This window comes from Carassius auratus, linkage group LG49B, assembly GCF_003368295.1.
Source record: "Carassius auratus strain Wakin linkage group LG49B, ASM336829v1, whole genome shotgun sequence".
Classification (NCBI taxonomy): Eukaryota; Metazoa; Chordata; class Actinopteri; order Cypriniformes; family Cyprinidae; genus Carassius; species Carassius auratus.
Window position 1 is genome coordinate 469,304 of NC_039301.1, and position 21,344 is coordinate 490,647.

The window sequence follows — 21,344 nt, forward strand, 5'->3', positions numbered from 1 at the left end:
ACGGCAATAATTAAACAACTAGTTCGATGGGGTCACAGATTAAAGTTCATGAAGATGTTCAAAACATGTTTTTTTAGGCGGTACACGGTCCCTTTAAGTGAACCGTACGAAGGTCTCTGTTTATATTGCGTGCTCATGAATATTAATGAGCTGACCCCTTATTGGCTGCCAGTGGTGAGTGGGCGGGAGTCAGCAGGTGAATTAACGAATCCTGCTTTGGCGAAGCTTGAGCTTATGAATATTAATTAGGTCACATGACTCGCTCCCGGAAGTGAAGTTAGCGTCCTCATGAATATTAATGAGGCGAGTCTTCGCTACAGTGTAGCGCTCGATGGCGCGGTGTTTGTGATCTGAATGGCTGAAGAAGCAGATTCTTGTTTTCTGGGGTTCGATTTCAGCACGCAACAGGTAGAGAATACCGAGAGATACTTTACGATAAAGTGAGCTAACAAAAACTACTGTAATGGTGTTTGATGGAGTAAAACCTTGCACTCTTGTACTTCACGTTATAGCGACACAGGTCATATTAAAAGTTAAAGATCTGTCTTGTATTCATCAGATCTTTACTCAATATCGAGTCTTTTACATTGTGTTGCATTAACTAGTGCTAAACAAATATGAATTTGAAAACAAAAAAACATTATATGGTGTGGGCTCTCTTGCACTCACACTATACATATTGGGGTCAGTTGTGAGGTGAATCTGGATGCAGTGTGAATGGCCCAAAGCATGTAAATGAATGTGATACAGACAGTTTTAAACGCTGTAATGTCCTGATGTGTGTGTTGTGAAGCTGAAAGTAGTGGCCATTGATGGAGACCTCGAGGTGATTCTCCAGAGCAGTGTCCAGTTCGACAGCGAGCTGCCCGAGTTCAGGTACAACCCCACTGTCCTCTTACTGGAAACTGCTCAGGTTCAGTGATTTTTAGACATGGAAATATGTTTGATAATTCAGCAAGGGCTATTTCTGGACAAAACAAATATTTTAAAAAAATTATAAAATTATATTAATTATGCAGTATATTTAGAAATGTTTTAATTATTTAAAAAAATGCAATATATATTTCACTTACACAGATATTTTACATATTTCTATCAATAATAGAAATAGGCTTCCCACAACTTATGGTCAGTAACAATGAGTTTTGGATAAAGAAATATGTTTAATAATTAATGAAGAGCAATTTGTGAAAAAAATATATATATTAGAGCTGATTTTTTTTATTATAAACTATATTACTTTTTTTTTTAAATGGTTAAAATCCACAAAAATATTTAATAAATACAGATATTTTAATTTATTTGTTTAAATAAAATATATATGATATGTTATAATTAAATTATACAGGCTTTCCCTTTTCACCTTTTGGTAAATTTCAGTTATTTTTTTGAGAAAATTAATTATGTTTAATAATTAATGAAGAGCAATTTGTGGTCAAACAAATATTTTACAGCTGAAAAAAAATCATTTATATTTTTTTGTTTATAATTATATTTCTATTACCACACATTTTGAATAATTTTGAAAAGGCAATCTCTAGCCAATAAAGCATCTTAGCGCTGAGCGTAGCTCCACAGATGTGATCTGACTTTCTCAGAGTGGACTGAGCTGGAGCTGACTCTGGTGTGTTTGTGCAGGACTCGTGGAGGAGTTCACATCCATGAAGACAAGCTGACGGTGACGTCTCCAGCGCTCATGTTTGTGAAGGTGAAGCTCCTTCATTCGTCATCCTCTGCTGTTAACGTGATTAATGACGTGAGCTCCGCAGGCGCTGGATGTTCTCCTGGAGAAGATGAGGAGCGCTGGCTTCGACTTCTCTCGGGTCAGAGCCGTCTCAGGCAGTGGACAGGTGACTCACAGCATCAGATTCCATACAAGTCTCTTTCATAGAGATAATAGAGAATTATCACACACACACACACACAGACACACACCCCGCTTCAGTTCTGACACACGCTGTTCTACTATAGACTGCAGTAGAATACAGCAGCTAACATCCCATAATGCAATGCTCTTAAATTAACACTGTTATTATAGTTAACAACAACTAAAGAAAATGTGAACTGAAATAAAATAAAATTACTTTTTGTCAGCTAGTTTGCCATTTTTGTTTCGTTTAACTTGACGTACTAAAATAAATAAATCTGAAAAAAAAAAACACGGATTAAAAAAAACAACAACACTAATATGAAAAATGTAAAAATAAAAAACAATTAAAATTTACATACTTAAAACAATACAAAATAATTTAAATAAAAAATAAATAAACACTGATTTAAAAAATTACTAAAATGACAAGAAAACACTCAAATGAAAAATATAAAAATAAAAACCTATTTAAAATTGACATACTAAAAACAAAATAAAAAACTAAAACTGAAATAAAAAAAACAATAAAAAACTACTAAAATTACAAAACACTAAAATAAAAAATATAAAAATCAATTTTAAATAATTACAAATACTTATATATATATCTCAGTGCTTAAATAACCGTGCAACTTATTTTTTTCATGTTGATCAATGCAATGAGGCCATGTGTAACACACACACACACACACACACACACACACACACACACACACACACACACGTCTTCAGTGTGTTTGATCGAATCTGTGTTGTAGCAACATGGCAGTGTGTTCTGGAGGAAGGGTGCGAGACAAACCCTGAAACATCTGGACCCTCAGAAACATCTGCACCTTCAGCTGCAGGTGACACACACACACACACTCACACACACACACACACACACACTCACACACACACTCACACACACACACACAGACCCTAATGTTTGCTGAGAGTCTAACGTCCAGCATTAATGGTTAATACTTCACCTCGTGGACTCGTGGAGTACAGTACATCTGCGGAAGTGGGAGCGTATTGCCTACAGTGCGTCTGTGTGCGTCTGTGTGTATGTCTGTGTGTGTGTGTGTGTGTGTGTGTGTGTACGCATCTGTGTGTGTGTGTGCGCATCTGTGTGTGTGTGTGTGCGCGTCTGTGTGTGTGTGTGTGTGTGTGTGTGTGTACGCATCTGTGTGTGTGTGTGCGCATCTGTGTGTGTGTGTGTGCGCGTCTGTGTGTGTGTGTGTGTGTGTGTGTGTGTGTACGCATCTGTGTGTGTGTGTGCGCATCTGTGTGTGTGTGTGTGCGCGTCTGTGTGTGTGTGTGTGTGTGTGTGTGTGTACGCATCTGTGTGTGTGTGTGCGCATCTGTGTGTGTGTGTGTGCGCGTCTGTGTGTGTCTGTGTGTGTGTGTGTGTGTGTGTGTGTGCGTCTGTGTGCGTCTGTGTGTGTCTGTGTGTGTGTGTGTGTGTGTGTGTGTGTGTGTGCACATCTGTGTGTGTGTGTGTGCGCGTCTGTGTGTGTCTGTGTGTGTGTGTGTGTGTGTGTGTGTGCGTCTGTGTGTGTCTGTGTGTGTGTGTGTGTGTGTGTGTGTGTGTGTGTGCGCGCGTCTGTGTGTGTGTGTGTGTGTGCGCATCTGTGTGTGTGTGTGTGCGCGTCTGTGTGTGTGTGTGTGTCTGTGTGTGCGTCTGTGTGTGTCTGTGTGTGTGTGTCTGTGTGTGTGTGTGTGTGTGTGTGTGCGCGCGTCTGTGTGTGTGTGTGTGTGTGTGCGGATCTGTGTGTGTGTGTGTGTGTGCGCGTCTGTGTGTGTGTGTGTGTGTCTGTGTGTGTCTGTGTGTGTGTGTGTGTGTGTGTGCGCATCTGTGTGTGTGTGTGTGCGCGTCTGTGTGTGTGTGTGTCTGTGTGTGTGTGCGCATCTGTGTGTGTGTGTGTGCGCGTCTGTGTGTGTGTGTGTGTCTGTGTGTGTGTGTGTGTGTGTGTGTGTGCGCATCTGTGTGTGTGTGTGTGCGCGTCTGTGTGTGTGTGTGTGTGTGTGTGTGTGTGCGTCTGTGTGTGTGTGCGTCTGTGTGTGTGTGTGTGTGTGTGTGTGTGTGTGTGTGTGTGCGCGTCTGTGTGTGTGTGTGTGTGTGTGTGTGCGTCTGTGTGTGTCTGTGTGTGTGTGTGTGTGCGCATCTGTGTGTGTGTGTGTGTGCGTCTGTGTGCGTGTGCGTCTGTGTGTGTGTCTGTGTGTGTGTGTGTGTGTGTGTGTGTGTGTGTGTGTGTGTGTGTGTGTGTGTCTGTGTGTGTGTTTGTCTGTGTGTGTGTGTGTGTGTGTGTGTCTGTGTGTGTGTTTGTCTGTGTGTGTGTGTGTGTGTGTGTGTGTGTGTGTGTCTGTGTGTGTGTTTGTCTGTGTGTGTGTGTGTGTCTGTGTGTGTGTGTGTCTGTGTGTGTCTGTGTGTGTGCGTGCGCGTCTGTGTGTGTCTGTGTGTGTCTGTGTGTGTGTGTCTGTGCATCTGTGTGTGTGTGTGTGTGTGTGTGTGTGTGTGTGTCTGTGCATCTGTGTGTGTGTGTGTGTGTGTGTGTGTGTGTGTAGGAGTGTTTTGCGCTGCAGGACTGTCCCGTGTGGATGGACTCCAGTACTTCGGATCAGTGTCAGTTCCTGGAGGAGGCTGTAGGTGGCGCTCAACGCCTCGCTGACGTCACCGGCTCACGAGCGTACGAGGTGCGATTAACCCCTAAAACACCTGAAATCAGTCGATACTTACACTCGTCCAAGATCAGGGTCTTAATGTCTTGTGTGTTTGTTCCACAGCGCTTCACTGGAAGTCAGATTGCAAAGATTTATCGCTCGAAGCCGGAAGAATTCAGCGAGACGGAGGTAAAACTCCTCGTCCGTATAAATATTTGATCAATAACATACTCTCTAAATCTTGTTTAAAAACATCTACCATCCCTGATTCATGTTTCAGTAGGAAATAAATCAACACAAGGCAGAAACTTCTCTCTTCAAACCATTTCATGCGGGGTTTTTTTTATATGTATGTATTTAAATTAATATAAATTGTTATATTATTAAATTAAATTAAATTAAAAAATTTAAATGTAATTAAAAATTTAATAATTTTATATATATATATATATATATATATATATATATATATATATATATATATATATATATATATATTAGTTACATATAATTAATAAATATTACAAGTTATAATGTATATTTATAACAATTTATAAACTATATAAAATAAAATAATCTAAAATATATATTAAAAAAATGAATCAATTATTTAAAAAAATAATATATTTTGTTAAGTTTAGGAATAAAAAAAGTGCTTTGCTATTTTCCATCCCAAATTCATAATAAATCAACGCTAATAATAAACTTTGCTCGTCAAACCATTTCACGAAGTCCAGTTAAAATGTGTAAGTTTATTTAAATTAACATGTATAATAAATTAGTTTAATATAATTTGTGCAATATAATTAAACTAATAAATTAAATCATAAATGCATGTATATTAAAACATGTATTTAAAGATATATTTTATTAAATATTTTTTTTTTTTGTAATAAAATGTTGTTTTGTTAATTGTAATAATGCATGCATATACAAGCAGTTAAACCAGCTGTAAACGGAAACACACTCATGTTGTATTTGGCAGAAGAAGAGCGCCTCCGTCAGTAATTAAAGCTCATGAGTGTGAGTGTAATCAGATGTGTGTGTTTCCAGAGAATCTCTCTCATCAGCAGCTTCGCTTCTTCTCTGTTTCTGGGGGATTACGCTCCGATCGACTTCAGCGACGGTACTCTCATTCCTCACATTTATCACATTTGTCTCTTTGCTCAGAAATGATCAGATTCATCTCTCAGTTCTCAGATCGTGTTTGCTATGTCCAGAAATGATGCATTATAAATAACTCTCTGCAGAATATTTCCCACTTATTAAAAAACTGTGATCAGATGTAGACGGAATTATTAAACTATGAATTATTAAGAAGCTTTCAGAAGTCTTTATAACTAAACTGCAATGAGTCACAGTCATTTTTAATTAAATTACAATTAATTCATTAATTCTTATATAAATTATTATTAAAATATAGAATTTGTGTGTGTGTGTGTGTGTATGTGTATATATATATATATATATATATATATATATATATATATATATATATATATATATATAATGTTATTATATAATATATTATATATATATATATATATATATATATATATATATATATATATATATTTCTATATTTTACATAATTTATATTAATAATGTTTTTATACTTTATATTTTTAAAGTATATATCACCATAATATACTTTATAATAAAATATATATTTATATTAATAATTATTAACAGTTACAAAAAAGTCCAATTAATTAAATATTGTAAATATTATAATGATATTATGCATATTTAATTTAATGCCAATTACACACACACACACACACATATAAAATATATTTGTTTATATTAATAATTATAAATATTTGTAATTTGAAATCATAAAAATATGCGTGTATTTTTAAAGTAATATAAATTATAATATTTTAAATATGTGTGTATATCATTATATAGTTTATATTTATTTCAAAATATTATTAAATATTTGTATCTTTTATAAATATTTTTTTAAACGAAACATTTTTGTTTAAATCTATAATTTATGTGTATATTTAAATTAACATAAATGATGTAATGTTATTGTACATAACATTTTATTTGTATTATTAATTGTAAAATCTCTTTAAGACCAGTCCAGTCATTTAACATATATATATTTATTTATTTATTGTTTATATACATACAAAGAGTATACAAAATACACATACAGACTAACATAAAACACAATATTTTCTGTAAGTCTTTATATCTGATCTCACACACGTTGTTTAATGAGTGTGTGTCTGTGTGTACATGAAGGCTCAGGGATGAATCTGATGGATATATTTGAGAGACGGTGGTCTCAGGTTTGTCTGGACTCCGCAGCGCCGCAGTTAGCCGACAGACTCGGTGACCTGACGCCGTCTGCAGCCGTTCTGGTGAAATAATATCAAATAAATACCTCCCTTAAACATCAAATGAGTGTCAAGCCCTTGTGAAGGTGTGAGCTGCTTCATGGTGTGTGTGTTTCCAGGGCTGTGTGTCTCTGTATTTCTCTGAACGCTTTGGGTTTGCACAGAGCTGTAAGGTGGTGGCCTTCACTGGAGACAATCCTGGTAAACTACAGCGCTTCTGTCACTGAATATGATATATGATACTGAATAAACGGGTGATGATGCATGATTTACAGTGTCTTCAGCCTCTGATCGCTGCTGAGATCTTAAAGACTGTAGAGGGCAGCAACGGCACACAAACTATTTCTATTTCGGTCTTTTCATTTAAGAGTTTGTAAATATTTACATATACTAGTGTATAGTATGTATGCGTATTTAAGTTAATATAAATGATATTAAATTATTATATATTATATTATATTTAAATTCATTGTATTTTATATAAAATGTTTGTTTATATTATTAATTATTATTAAATATCTTTAAATTAAATAAAAATAAGCATGTATCTTTAAATTAACATGAATTAAAATATTTTAAATGTATGTGTGTATATAATTGTATAATTGTACAATTTATTATTATTTTATTATTATTAAATATTTGAATATTTAATAAATAAAACTATTATATATATATAAATGTATATGTTTCTTTATATAAATAATAATTATTATTATATATCTTTAATTTTAAATAAAATAAGCATGTATTTTTAAATTAACATGAATTATAATATTATAAACATTTGTGTATATAATTATATAATTTATATGTATTATGTATTATTTAAATATTTTATAAATCTATTTATGTTATATATGTTAATATATTGTAAAAAATGAACAGCAATCACATTTATTTATATATTTAATTTATTATTTATACATTTAATTTAACAGAAATTATAAAATAGTTATTATATAGAATTATATAAAATATATTTTTATTAATTATTATAACGTGTATTTAATTCCACTTCAATTATTAAAATATCTCTATATGTTTAAATTAATATTTGATTTGAGGATCATGTTTGTGGTTTCAGGATCTCTGGCTGGTATGAGGCTACAGGAAGGAGATCTAGCGGTGAGTGACTTATTAATAAATATTATCTCCGTCTCACGCTGAATCTCATGGTTGTTTGCAGTAGAGTCTGAGTTTGCTCTGAGTATTACTGGAGATTGATCAGGATGACAGCTGAAACTCTGGTAATGAGGCTTGAACCTGAAGGTGTGTGGTTCTGGTCTGTGCAGGTCAGTTTGGGGACCAGTGACACGGTTTTCCTGTGGATCCGGGACCCCAGACCCAGCATCGAGGGCCATATCTTCTGTAACCCTGTGGACTGCAGCGCATACATGGCTCTGATATGGTAAAAACACACAGCCGCTGGTGCACACGGGGTTAAAACGCACACAGCCGCTGGTGCACACGGGGTTAAAATAAAAATAATAATTATTTAAATAAAAATAATTGTATAGTCATTTTTAGCATGTTAGAGTAAATAGATAGTACATAAACAGAAAATAGAGTAAATAGAGTCATGAAAAAAATATTAATAATAAGAGTGTATTACTAAATATTTGTATTTTGGTTTGAAATATAATAAGTGTCTAACACATACTTTTGATCTGGTACTTGGTGTTTTGCATTTATTCTCATGCATACGGAGCATTTAGAGCAAGTAGAGCATTTGAATTAATTAAATAAGTAAATGCTTTTAATGGTCATAAAAAGAGCTTTCGGTTTCTTTTAATTATATATAAATATATAATTAAAATTAAATTATATATTTTCTTACAATAATTTTTATATTACATTTTATGTGTAGATTTTGGGGTTAAATAAGACATTTCTCTGTGGTTTTCTTCACTTGTGTCTCGCAGCTTTAAAAACGGCTCGTTCACCCGAGAGCGGATCCGTGATGAATGTGCTGGAGGATCATGGGAGCGTTTCTCCAGCGCTCTGAGCTCCACGCCGATGGGAAACCATGGAAATATAGGTGATTAAATATTGTAGAGATTAGGAATATTATAGTTAACAAAAACTAAAACAAAAAAAGTACTTTTGCTACTTAAAACTAAATAACTGGGAAAAACAAAACTTATTTAATTTCAATTAATTGCTCAAGCAACATTAGTTTAAACATTAATTTAACTTAATGTGCTAAAATAAATCATAAATAATTATTAAAAAATATATAAACATTTTTTTTGTAAAACAATAAAAAAACATTTTCAAAACTTAAAATATTTATCTTTTTATTTTGCCTGCTTTGCAAAGCAACATTTAGAATTTTAATTTGATGCACTAAAATAACTCAAACTAAAGCTGAAATAAAAAATGATATAAAAAAGTATATAGACATAAAAAAAAATTTATATAGACATTTAAAAACAGAAACAAATAAAGAATTGAAACCATACAAAAATATTTTCATTAACTGAAATAAAATACATGATAACGGAAATAAATTGAATAAAATAAAATAAAATATAAAAAAAAGTATTTTATTTTTCATTTTCATTTTGTTTTACTGGATGTACTAAAATACAAAAAATAAAAACAAATACTTAAAATAACTGGAGAAAAAAACTGTATAGAAAAGTAAAAACAAAGTGTTTTGTTTTGTTCTCTCTCTTCACAAAAAACAATAAAGAGAATGTGAAAAAGAAGAAGAAAAGTTAAAACAAAAATGCATAACAAAATTACTTAATCCATAAAAAAATAAAATACAATATATAAAAAGGAAAGTTTCAGCTTTTTGGCAAGGCAGCATTTCTAATTTTTTATTTAGTTTAACTTGATGCACTAAAATAACTAAAAGTGAGAAAAAATATTAACAACTACAGATACATTTATATATTTATATAGACATTTAAAAAAACAATGTGGGTTTGGGGCGAGTCTGTGTGTGTTTGTGTTTAATCTGAGACATTAATGTTAGATATCCTGTGTGTGTGTGTGTGTGTGTGTGTGTGTGTGTGTGTGTGTGTGTGTGTTCTCAGGCATGTATTTTGACGTGATGGAGATCACTCCTCCTGCTGTCGGCGTGCACAGGTTTAATGCTGAAGGTCAAAGGGTGAGTCGTCTTCTGATTGATTTGCTCTTTTCAGCTTCAATTGCTTCGGCTGAACAGGTTTGCAAATATTGCCTCTAATCAGATAATTGCCTAATTTGTGCTAATTGGGTCACAGTTCGGTTCACCTGCCACGAGATGCTCATTAACCCTCCAGCAGCGCTGATCTCGCTCTGTCTGAGATATTTACCTCGTTTTTACCCACAACAGCAGCAATAATAGTGAAATAAGAGTAAATGGAAAAAAACACAGTTCTTTAGTAGTTCTGTTTATTTACAGAACCATTTTCTGTTTATGTATATATTTCATAAAATTTTATATATATATATATATATATATATATATATATATATATATATATATATATATATATATATATATATATATATATATATATATAAAAAATACATTTTATTATTTTGCATTGCAAAAAAAATTATTTTGTTTTAAAATTGTTTTTAATTTAAATCAATATTAAAAGTTTCTATAAAATATGAATAAAAATCTCTATAAAATATTAATAAAATATTAAAAGTAAATAAATAAATTATATATATTTTTTCTTTAGATTGATTTTTAAATATTATTTTTATTAAAAATATTTTATATATATATATTATACATTTTTATTATTTTGCATTACAAAAAAATTATTTTGTTTTAAAATTGTTTTTAATTTAAATCAATAGTACAATTTTCTATGAAAATATAAATAAAAATCTCTATAAAATATTAATAAAATATTAAAAGTAAATAAAGTTTTTTTTTCTTTAGATTGATTTTTAAATATTATTTTTTATAAAGAATATTTAAAAAAAAATGTTTTATTATTACTGTAATGTGAGTCAAAAAAAAAAAGAAACAAGCATCATTTAGTTAATGCTACATTTATTATATATTTATTATTACTGTGATTTCGAGGTGAATATGACCCGGACAGTTCGTGCGATTCATATATTTGTGTGTGGTTCTTGAGTTTTATGGTTCTGTAGAAGTGTTCTTGATGATTTCTTTACTGGTTGTGAAAGGGTTTTAGTTTCCAGAGTGTTTCTCTCACTGAAGCTGCTCTTTGTGTTCGCTCTCGCTCAGGTCTCTTCGTTTGAGCAGGACGTGGAAATCCGAGCCGTGCTTGAAGGACAGTTCCTGGCCAAACGAGTTCATGCAGAAAAGCTGGGCTACAAGATCCGTGAGTGTGTGTGAGAGTAGATCACTTCAGTGTGAGCTTGTGTGTGTGTTTGCTGTTATATCAGAAGCTTCACCAGTCCGTCATCTTTAATATTCGCTCATGTTTGTGTTTTCACATCTCGAGCGTCATGCAATTCACACACAAGTTAAAAAAATATATAAAATAATTTTTCTGTCAAACATTTGAATCAGTCCGAAACAACAGCATTTGTTTGAAATATAAATATTTTTATAAATTATAATGCAAATTATAAATCATATGAATGATATAATTGTGTAGTTATAAAGTGTGCAATTTTATTAAATATTATAAATGTCCTCAATGTCACTTTTGGTCAATTTTATGAGTCCTTATTGAATACAAATATAAATGTATTAAAATTCCTTACATTTTATTTTCCAGAATTCTTTCAAAGTTAAAAAGTTTATGAATATTCAATGACTGCAAATGAGGCAGATTTTACTCATTCCGTCTTTCATTTTATTCAGAGGAAATGCAGGAATGCTGGAGAGAAAAACAGAACCAGAGACTTAGAGAGAGTTTTCTGAGCATTATGTGTGTGTGTATTAATCATTTTCTGCCTGATTATCATGTTCATGTCCTTTATTAAGATGTTTCCTGATCTCAGATCTGTTCCTCATGATGAAGTTTACAAGCGCAGTCATTTTATGCTTCGGATCTGCAGTGATTTTCCTTTTTTATTGCATAACATTACTTTTTATGCTTCACGCAGCCTGAAATATGCTTTAATTAGCATAACATAATGTTTTATGTCTCATTGGGGCCTGATGGCAGCATTAATATGTTTGTTGATCATGCAAACACATGCAAAGAGAAAATCAGGGTAGACCGGGGCAAGTTGTCACGGGTCAGTAAGTGTGGTTTATGATGAGATATAACTCTCTCTCTGTGTAGTTCCTGGCACACGAGTGCTGGCCACAGGAGGAGCATCCTCCAATAAGGACATTTTACAGGTATTCATATATCAGAAACAATAAACAACAGTTTAACTCTGTTCTAATGTAAATGCAGTGCTGACGAGTCGTGTCTGCAGGTTCTGTCTGACGTCTTCAATGCTCCGGTTTACACCATCGACGTCACAGACTCGGCCTGTCTGGGCTGCGCTTACAGAGCCCTGCATGGTAATAATAATAATAATAATAATAATAATAATTACATTATCAGATCATTTCCCAATTAAAAAAGTAGAGGATATTCTGTATGAAATTACTGGATTCTCAAAAGTCAGAAATTATGTATTTCTCCAGTCAGAATGAAAACATGAGATTCAGTCATTGTGCTTTTGTAAAATAAACTGGAGATGAAAACCCGTCGAACGTTCTTCATTAACTCTTCTTTGAATGAATTGAAAAATAGATGGTTATTTATAGTTATAAGCTAAAATTTTTTTTTTTACAAAAAATGCAATATAAAATATATTTATTTATTTATTTGTCTGTGCTGCTTTATTCTATAAAAGGAAATTTTCGTTAAATAATCATTAAAGAATTATTATATCATAAACTATTTATTTTTTTAATGTATGAATGTATTAAAATAAGTGTATTTATTTATTTATTTAAACAATATCCTTTAAGGATTTATTTAAATAATTGTATTTGTCTGAGCTGCTGTTCCATACAATTATAGGATTGTGATTTATAATTAAAAGGTCAAAGAAGGATTAATAATAAAATGATTTATAATAATAAAGCTCTTTTTTAATTCTAAAATTCTTAAAATATTCTTAAAATTTAATAATTAATTACTAATTACATTTTAAGCTCTTTTTTATTTAATACATTTTTTTTATTGATTTATTTTCGTATTATGCTGTATTCTATAAAATGACATTAGGATTGTGATTTATAATTAAAAGCTCTAAAAAGGTTAAAAAAAGCACCATAAAATATTTATTTGTTTATTTATTTCGTCTGAGCTGCTCTTTTCCATTAAATGAATTTGGATTGTGATTAAGCACCAGAAAAGTACAATAAAAGTCAGCTGACGTGTAAAAACCATGGCATCTGTCATGAGAGCGAGTCAGTGATGACAGAGTTTTAATTTGTTGGCTGTGATCCTGTGCATCTGTGTTTCATCAGTGATGCTGTTTAACTGTAATGACTGAATGTGTGTCTCTCTTCAGCTCTGGAGGAAGAAACAGGAGCATCGTTCTCCGAGACGCTCCGAAACGCTCCAGATCCTCAGCTGGCCGTCAGACCCACGCCGGGAGCTCAAGAGGTACAAACACACACACCGTAATCACTGAAAACTAACACATTTCAGAGTCCTTTCTTAATCACACACTGGTGACATCAAAGATCAATCCTAATGAAACTATGTCAATCAGTTCCTTTTAACGATTCATTTGAAAGACTTGGTTATAAAATGATTCAGGGATTGCTTGATTTCATTGATTTACATTTACTACCTTTCAATTGAGTTTCATTAACTATGATGTTTATTGTAATTTTATGTGTTTTAGTTCAGTTTTTTGAAACCATGATTCGTAGTTAAACAGTTATTCGGAACCAAAATATAATTTGCTGTGTCATTAAATAATGCTAATATTTTGTTTATTTATTTGCTTTATTTCATATAATGACATTTGCAATATGATTTATAGTGAGCACCATAAAGGTTTATTTTATTTTATTCTATTTTAATTGTAATAAAATATATATAATTGTATATATTGTAATAGACAACATTTTCATTTTATTTTATTATTATTATTATGTGTTTTTTTAATTAAATGGTGAAAACATTTTTATTTTATTTCATTTTATTTATCTTAACTGTCATTTGTGGTGAAACCTCTAAAATTGACTAATAAATAGAAGTTGATTTTAATTTAATTTTAATTTAATTTAATTTAATTTAATTTAATTTAATTTTCTCAGCTCGTTTTCACAAAATTAGATTCTTATTTAAAGTTAAAATAAAATAAAAAACGAAAAAAAAAGAAATAAGCTGATTCTTTTTTATTTTTATTTGAATATATTATTTTTTGTTATAATTATTTTATTTCAATTTGTTGCAGCTCTGGTTCAGCTCAGGACACGTAGTTATTTAGAACCAAAATATAATCTGTCATTAAACAAAGTTACTATTCATTTAGTTGTCGACTGAGTGTTTGATGCACTAACAGCATCTCTGTGGCCGTAAAGTCTTTGGATTGTTGACTTCAGACTAGAAATATAAGCTTAGCTCATATAACTGACTGATCACGTTCACTAGTGAAAGCACAATCGCTCTGACCTTCTGACCGGCTGTGGTCACATGATCCGGCGTTCTGACCCGCTGAACTCTGACCTGCTTCATGAATCACTGCGTCTTCATTAAACGCTTCATCTCCTCTGAACAGACGCATTGTGAGAGAAATTACACACGTGGGTTCAGACCGGGACGAGCCCATGCCGCTGGGTTTAGACAAGGCCTCTTTCATTGACTGGATCATCTAAAGCTTTACAAACACCATCAGACCCCGTGAACGTAATGATGAAAGTGATGCAGAAAATATGAGGCTGATGCATTTCTATCATGTTAACATTGTCCTGAACAGTCAGGAGTAGGAATATTATTGAAAAGAAAATGTATTTTTTAGTGTGCATTCAATATTTTATGCATGCTAAATGATTTTGTTCCCTGTATGTTATGTCAACTGTATATTATGCATTAATACCCCAGTATTAACCAAGATATGGATTCTGATGCTGTTGTGCCTCATTTCTCAAAAGTCAGCATCAAACTGTTTGTTTGTTTAATTATTTGCATTTAAATTAATGAAGGAATTAATTAAATTGCATTTGAATTTATTTATATGTAAATTTATTTATTTAAATAAATGAATTTATATTTATTTTTAAGTATATTTAAATTTATTTGCATATGATTTATTTAAAAAATGTATGTAGTTTAATAATGTTTGCATTTAAATATTTTTTTTAATAAAATATTGCATTTATTTATTTTTATTTATTTCTTTATTTTAATACTCTTATTATAATTCAATCATTTTATTATAATTATCATCTAATTATTAATATTTTATTATTATTAATATTATAAAAATTATTATAATATATTATAATTATTATTATATATTATAATTATCATTATATTTAAACAAACAAATACATTTGGGGGGGGGGGCGGGGTGTATTTTGAATATTTTAAAATTATATATTTATCTTATTTTTTATTTTTATGATTTTGGCTTTTCATCAATTCAAAAACCCTAGTTTGAAAAAAACTGTAGAGAAAGTTTTCTGGAAGTTAGAGCATGTTGTGTAGTGCAATTAACTTTTTTTTAATAGAAATTTTGACTTATTTTTGTTTTCGGGCAGTAATATGCCAAAGACGAGCATGATTTGTTATTTTCTGGCGGTCCAGTTTACTTTTCAGGTGCATTTCAACCAATATCCTGATCCCAGCTGAAAGACTGACAGCTCCATTTAGCAGAAAGCAAACTGAAGGAAAATTCCCCTCATGCTCGTGAATGAGGTGCAGGCTAGCGTTCACACATAGACCTCATTAGTGTGCATGAGTCCGGCTTTGACGGCTCAACAGGAAATATGATCAGGTTTTTCTGAATGTTGAATATGTAGCTTGACATGTTTTCAGTGGAAGAAATAAGGTCATATGAAGTGACTTAATCACAAAAGGATTTTTTTTTTGATAAAGTATTGCGTTAGTTTTTTTGGTTGCGTTTGCATCCGAAATGTGTGGAAGCTCATTTCCAACACAATAAAAAAACATCATGCTTTGGTAAATCGTAATTATGAATAAATCAAAACTATGAGATAAATAATTCTGACATACTTAGCAATAGTATTGAGATAAAACTTGAAATTTAGTTTTTGCTGCTAATTTCTACCATTTATGTAACAATTTTTCTTTTTGTCTCATAATTATGAATTGGATGCAATATATATATATATATATATATATATATATTTATATATATATTTCACCTCACAATTATGTGAATTATTATTTTTAAACTCATATTTTACATTTTATTAATTTAACTAGTAAGTCATAATTTAGATTTTTACATTTTCTAAAGTTTTATGTTCAAATTATGACTTGATGATATATAATTTCAACTCATAAGTATGTCTCAGTATGTCATAATTGAACATCATTTTTTTATCTCATAATTATGACGTCATTATTGACTTTTTCGTCTCATTTACTTTTTTGTCTCAATGAGATGTAAGAATATGTTGATTATGTAAGGAATAATTGACGACAGGCAATGTCATGTGTATTTACTTTCTGAAAATCGTCTGTCATGTTGTTTAGGTACTGTACTGTACTAATGTCCGTTATTAAAAGTTAACTATGTGAAGTGATATGGAACTGTAATGTGGTTAAAAGAGAGCTGCCTGGAATTAAGTTCACCGTGCGTTTGCCTAAAAATAATTGCACACATCAGAACATTCGTCAGCCAATCAGATTCAAGCATTCAACGGCCATGTAGTATAATACTTATGTAATTGTGCCTTTATCTCATAATTATGACTCAGTATTTTATAATAATTTTTTTTTAATCATTCATAATTTCAACAGTAATTGTGTTTTTTTTTATTATCTAATAATCATGAGTGTATATTACTTTACTTTTACTTTTGTAATTTTTCTTGCATAACAGTATTTATGTTTACAACATTTAACATACATTCTACATTGACATTCACTCTAGCACGTACAATTATACATTTCATACAACATTTATAGATCTACAACACCGTCCCAATGCTCTTGATCTCTGATTAGGTGTTTTTGTTCAGTGCAAGGATTGCCTGGTGCACAAAATAATTTTTCAGCTTCACTTTCTTAAATTTGGGAACTCTATACCTCCGTTGTGACGGTAATAATTCAAAGTCTTTATGCAGTATATGCGTAGGATTAGAGACTATATTGTTAGCAAGCCTAAGCATCTTCTTATGATAGGATGAATCGTAAAGCTTCTCAAGCGGCTGACCTACTATCTTTGAACAGATTTTTAATTGATTAAAAACCTTGTTTTTTAGCGCAACAGATAAACTTTTATACCAAATAGAGTTGCAGTATTGCAGTAAGCTCATTATCACATATGTTACAATTATAATTTGGTGTCAATTTCGATTTATCTCATAATTCTGGCTGTCATTAATTTGTCAAAATTATGACTTAGTGTGTCATCATTTCAACTTGTCATACAGTAATTATGATTATTTAATCTAATAATTATGAATTTATATGTTAAAATTATAACTTTTGTCAATTTCAATTGATCGAATTATTAATATTAAGTTATTATTTTGACGTCGTAATTGTGATTTTTTTTTTCGTCTCATAATTATTGCTGTCATTATTTATGTCATAATTCTGACTTCTTAGACTTAGTAATTACTTATTAGACTTAGACTTAGTCATCACTTAGACTGATTTTTTAAATCTAATAATTATGAATTTACATGTTAAAATTATGATTTAGTGTCAACTTTGATTTATCTCATAATTATGGCTGGCATTATTTAGATTTATGTCGTAGCTGTGACGTTTTGTCATTATTTTTAGTTATGTCATAATTATGAATTAGTGTGCCATAATTCCAATTTCTTATCTCATATTTATGACTTAAGTCATTATTTTGACTTCTTATCTCATAATTCTGACTTTGCTGGACTCTTCGAGCGTCTGAAGGGAATTTAACGCCGTTCTAATGTCCTGTTCTGTCTGAAACACCAGGGAACTCATGCATTCACAGAAGTGCTGCTCTCAGCGGCATCAACACACAGTCTGTGGTGTAGAGATGCATTATTTAGGGTGATTCATATATATCAATGAGACTTTGAGGGCAGGCGGTGTAGCGTGTTATGCCGGCTTGTGTTTCATGAATTAGAGAGATGCTTTTGATGATGTGACTGTGTGTCATACGCAGGCCACTGGTTTATTAAAACCATAAAGACTCACTCTGACCTCGATTCAAACGCATCTCTGATTAGATCTCGATTATATCCTGATATACTTTGTGTCTCATTCCATTTCTGAAGACCTGCAGTTTCTTTTCTCTTTGTTCTCTTTGAAATGACATTCACAGCTTATTTTACTTAACAGCAAAACTTTGCATAATATTTGCAGAAAAAATGTAAAGACTAAAAAAAAACGTAATATTTGCGTTTGCCACTAACAGAAATAAATAAGTTTTAGTCCAATTATTAAAAGTAACTAAAATGAAAATAAATTAACTTGAAATAGGACTGCATAAAAATGACAAAAAGCGCATACAATAACTAAAACTTAAACTAAAATTAAAATGACAACTAAAAATATTAAAATAAAAGTTACTCGAAAATATTAATAAATACAATATTATATAAATAATACTTAAATAAGTGTTAAATATACATTTTATTATTATTACTACAAAAACCAATAGTTCATGTAATTAACTGATGTCATCCAAAACATAATGAATTTTAATTTATTAATTAATTTATTATTTTTTTTTTAAATAATGTCACTTGAATAATAACCCTAGTATGTCTGATGCCTGGTATGGCGACTCCATAGAGTTTCTTCTTAATCGGCTGAAGTTCCTCAAATCGAATTGCTTCCTCTGGTTTATCGGTCGTTATTTACTCTCTCGTTTAAAACGAAGGTCTTATTGTAAATTGATTACAGCCAGCAGGCGACACATTTCAGCCAGAGCTGTGGATTTACAACTCAGTCATCTCAAATGATTCATGCTGTGCTTTAACATGCAAAACTCTAGGCTAGAAAATAGAGGATTTTTCACGATTTTAATGCCTTTTTTGTTTTTAAATTATGCCCCCCTCCAAAAAAACAATCAATTCAATAATGAAAATAATAATCATCATCATTAAACACAAAAATAATATAAGAACTACTATATATAATTTAATGCAAAATAAACAATAATAATAAATCATAATAATAATAATAATAAAACATAAATATATAATAACTTTAATAGTAATTACAAATTATCATCATTATACATAATAATAAAGGTAATTATTTATTAATCATTGGATAATATTTGCCTTTGCCACCAGTCGATAAAATCAAAAATCCACTCAAGTCTGTATTTTTACTCTATATAGTTTTTTACCATGGTAAAGGACGATCGCTTTATTTTTCCACAGCTCTTTTTTGACTCGAGAGAATTTACTGACGGTATTTTTTTAACGGTATTTTTAACGGTATTTTACGGTATTTTCCCTTTTTTTTCAACCGTATATCTCTTAGTCTTAGGAATAAATGAGCGTTTTCTCCTGTGCATGAGCATGATGCAGCATATGGTGGAAATATACTCCCAGATGAGTTCCTCAAGGACAAAACACATATTTTCAGAGATCTTTTGTTTTGTCCTATAGAAAGTGCGCATGGTAAAAGCTCTTTCACGGTCGTGTTTGGAGCTGTTCGCTGACGTGTTGTTCCTGTGGTTGCAGGTTTACGCGCCTCTGATGCTCAGATACGCAGCGCTGGAGGCTCAACTTCTCAAAGACCGTCAGAAATCACTGCATCTGCTGTGAGACTCATACAAACAAACACAGATGCTGCCGCTTTTACTAATGCATGCAAATGAAAGTCAAAACTCGTATTTTATAATCATTAAAATATAGATTTTTAGTTATTTTGCAGTTATATAATAAATAAATGATGCTGTTAATTAAAATAAAACAGTCTAGTTGTTTTTTAAGCATGCAAAGTACATGTGATGTGCTTGAGCTCTCTGTGCATTTTACAAATAAAGATTTTGAGAGTCCTGTTTGATCAATATCATCCTACTCTGATAACTCAATTAATTTATGATGCAAATCCATCCGCCTGAGGATCTCTGACCACAGCAACACACTCGGACTGAATGCGTTGCTGCTGTTTAAATTTCAAAATACTCCTGTACCATGATTTAACAATATAGTTTTTGATTTTCTATTTTAATTTGTAAGATTTAGTCGTTTTGTTGTGTGTTTGTCATTTTTACTAGATAATTTTTTATTGGTTAGTGTTAGGGTTAACCCTAACCCTCGTTTCCATCATGGGATTAATAAAATACATTTAATTGTGAATTTTTGTATCGCAATTCAGACTTTATTTTCTTGCAATCGTTAAAAAAGTCAGAGCTGTGAGATATAAACCAGCAACTGTGTGAAAAACTACCTTTTTATTTATTTATTATTATTTTTAATTAAAAGGGAAAAAAGTCAGAATTTCAAGACTGTCACGATAACCTTTTTGTGAAAAAATATTTATTTTATTTGAGTTGTTTTCATGTAGCATTGTGTTTGTCATTAATAAGTGATTAATGTAGCCTAATTTAATTACTTTTCCATTTTTTTCAGTAATTACAGTTACTTCTGCTGTAATTACCTTAAATATAGAACAATTCTATGTTAATCAATACTGAAATATAACATCAAAATTGATCATCTAATGTTAAAACTAATATTTTTAATATAACCTTCTCCCTTAAAATACTTTGGTTAGATTAAGAATAATTTATGCAATTTTATATTATTATATTATTAATAAGTTAAAACCAGAATTCATTTGAAAGAATTAAAACCAGTCTCATGTCTATGCTTATATTGTTCTGCTGGTCGAAAATAATATGGGATTTAGGAACTAACCTAAATAGTAAAATGGAAAATGAATTCACTGCTGTTTTCGACACTTGAGAGCAGGAGAATAAGTGAAGCAGCTTGTGTGTTTCTCTCACTCAGAGTGAAGGGTTTTAGTGTGTGTTTCTCTCTCTTCTGCATTATTCTTCAGTCTGACACTATGACAATACAAAGTGCGGCGTCAGTGATTTATCCAGATGGCACACCCGACATCCTAATGCATCCCAGTAAAATCAAACCTGACACTTTAATTGATCCTGGAATGTATAATTGGGAAATGCAAGGACGTGCATTATTTTCTGAAGACTTACCAGTGACTGCTTTACAATGTAAGAAGACGAATCAAGCAAATGCTTCTTGAAAATAGACAACAATACATTGTATGGGTCAACATTATACATTTCTCTTTTATGCCAAAAATCATTAGGATATTAAGTAAAGATCATGTTCCATGAAGATATTTTCTAAATCTCCTACTGTAAATGTATCAAAACTTAATTTTTGATTAGTAATATGCATTGCTAAGAACTTC

The 21,344-nt window shown here is 31.2% G+C and overlaps 1 protein-coding gene across 1 annotated transcript; it reads left to right on the forward strand.

Moving 5' to 3' along the window:
- The first annotated feature begins 280 nt into the window (after positions 1 to 280).
- Positions 281 to 20,260, forward strand: xylb (xylulokinase homolog (H. influenzae)). The gene is made up of 19 exons (XM_026241611.1): positions 281 to 408; positions 794 to 876; positions 1,639 to 1,708; positions 1,770 to 1,850; positions 2,629 to 2,715; positions 4,421 to 4,549; positions 4,640 to 4,705; positions 5,570 to 5,642; positions 6,773 to 6,891; positions 6,987 to 7,068; positions 7,955 to 7,995; positions 8,163 to 8,278; positions 8,793 to 8,908; positions 9,915 to 9,988; positions 11,075 to 11,171; positions 12,087 to 12,145; positions 12,226 to 12,313; positions 13,318 to 13,412; positions 19,640 to 20,260. Exons 1-19 carry the CDS (start codon positions 355 to 357, stop codon positions 19,721 to 19,723), a joined length of 1,614 nt encoding a protein of 537 aa, XP_026097396.1. The 5' UTR covers positions 281 to 354; the 3' UTR covers positions 19,724 to 20,260.
- The last annotated feature ends 1,084 nt before the right edge of the window (positions 20,261 to 21,344 follow it).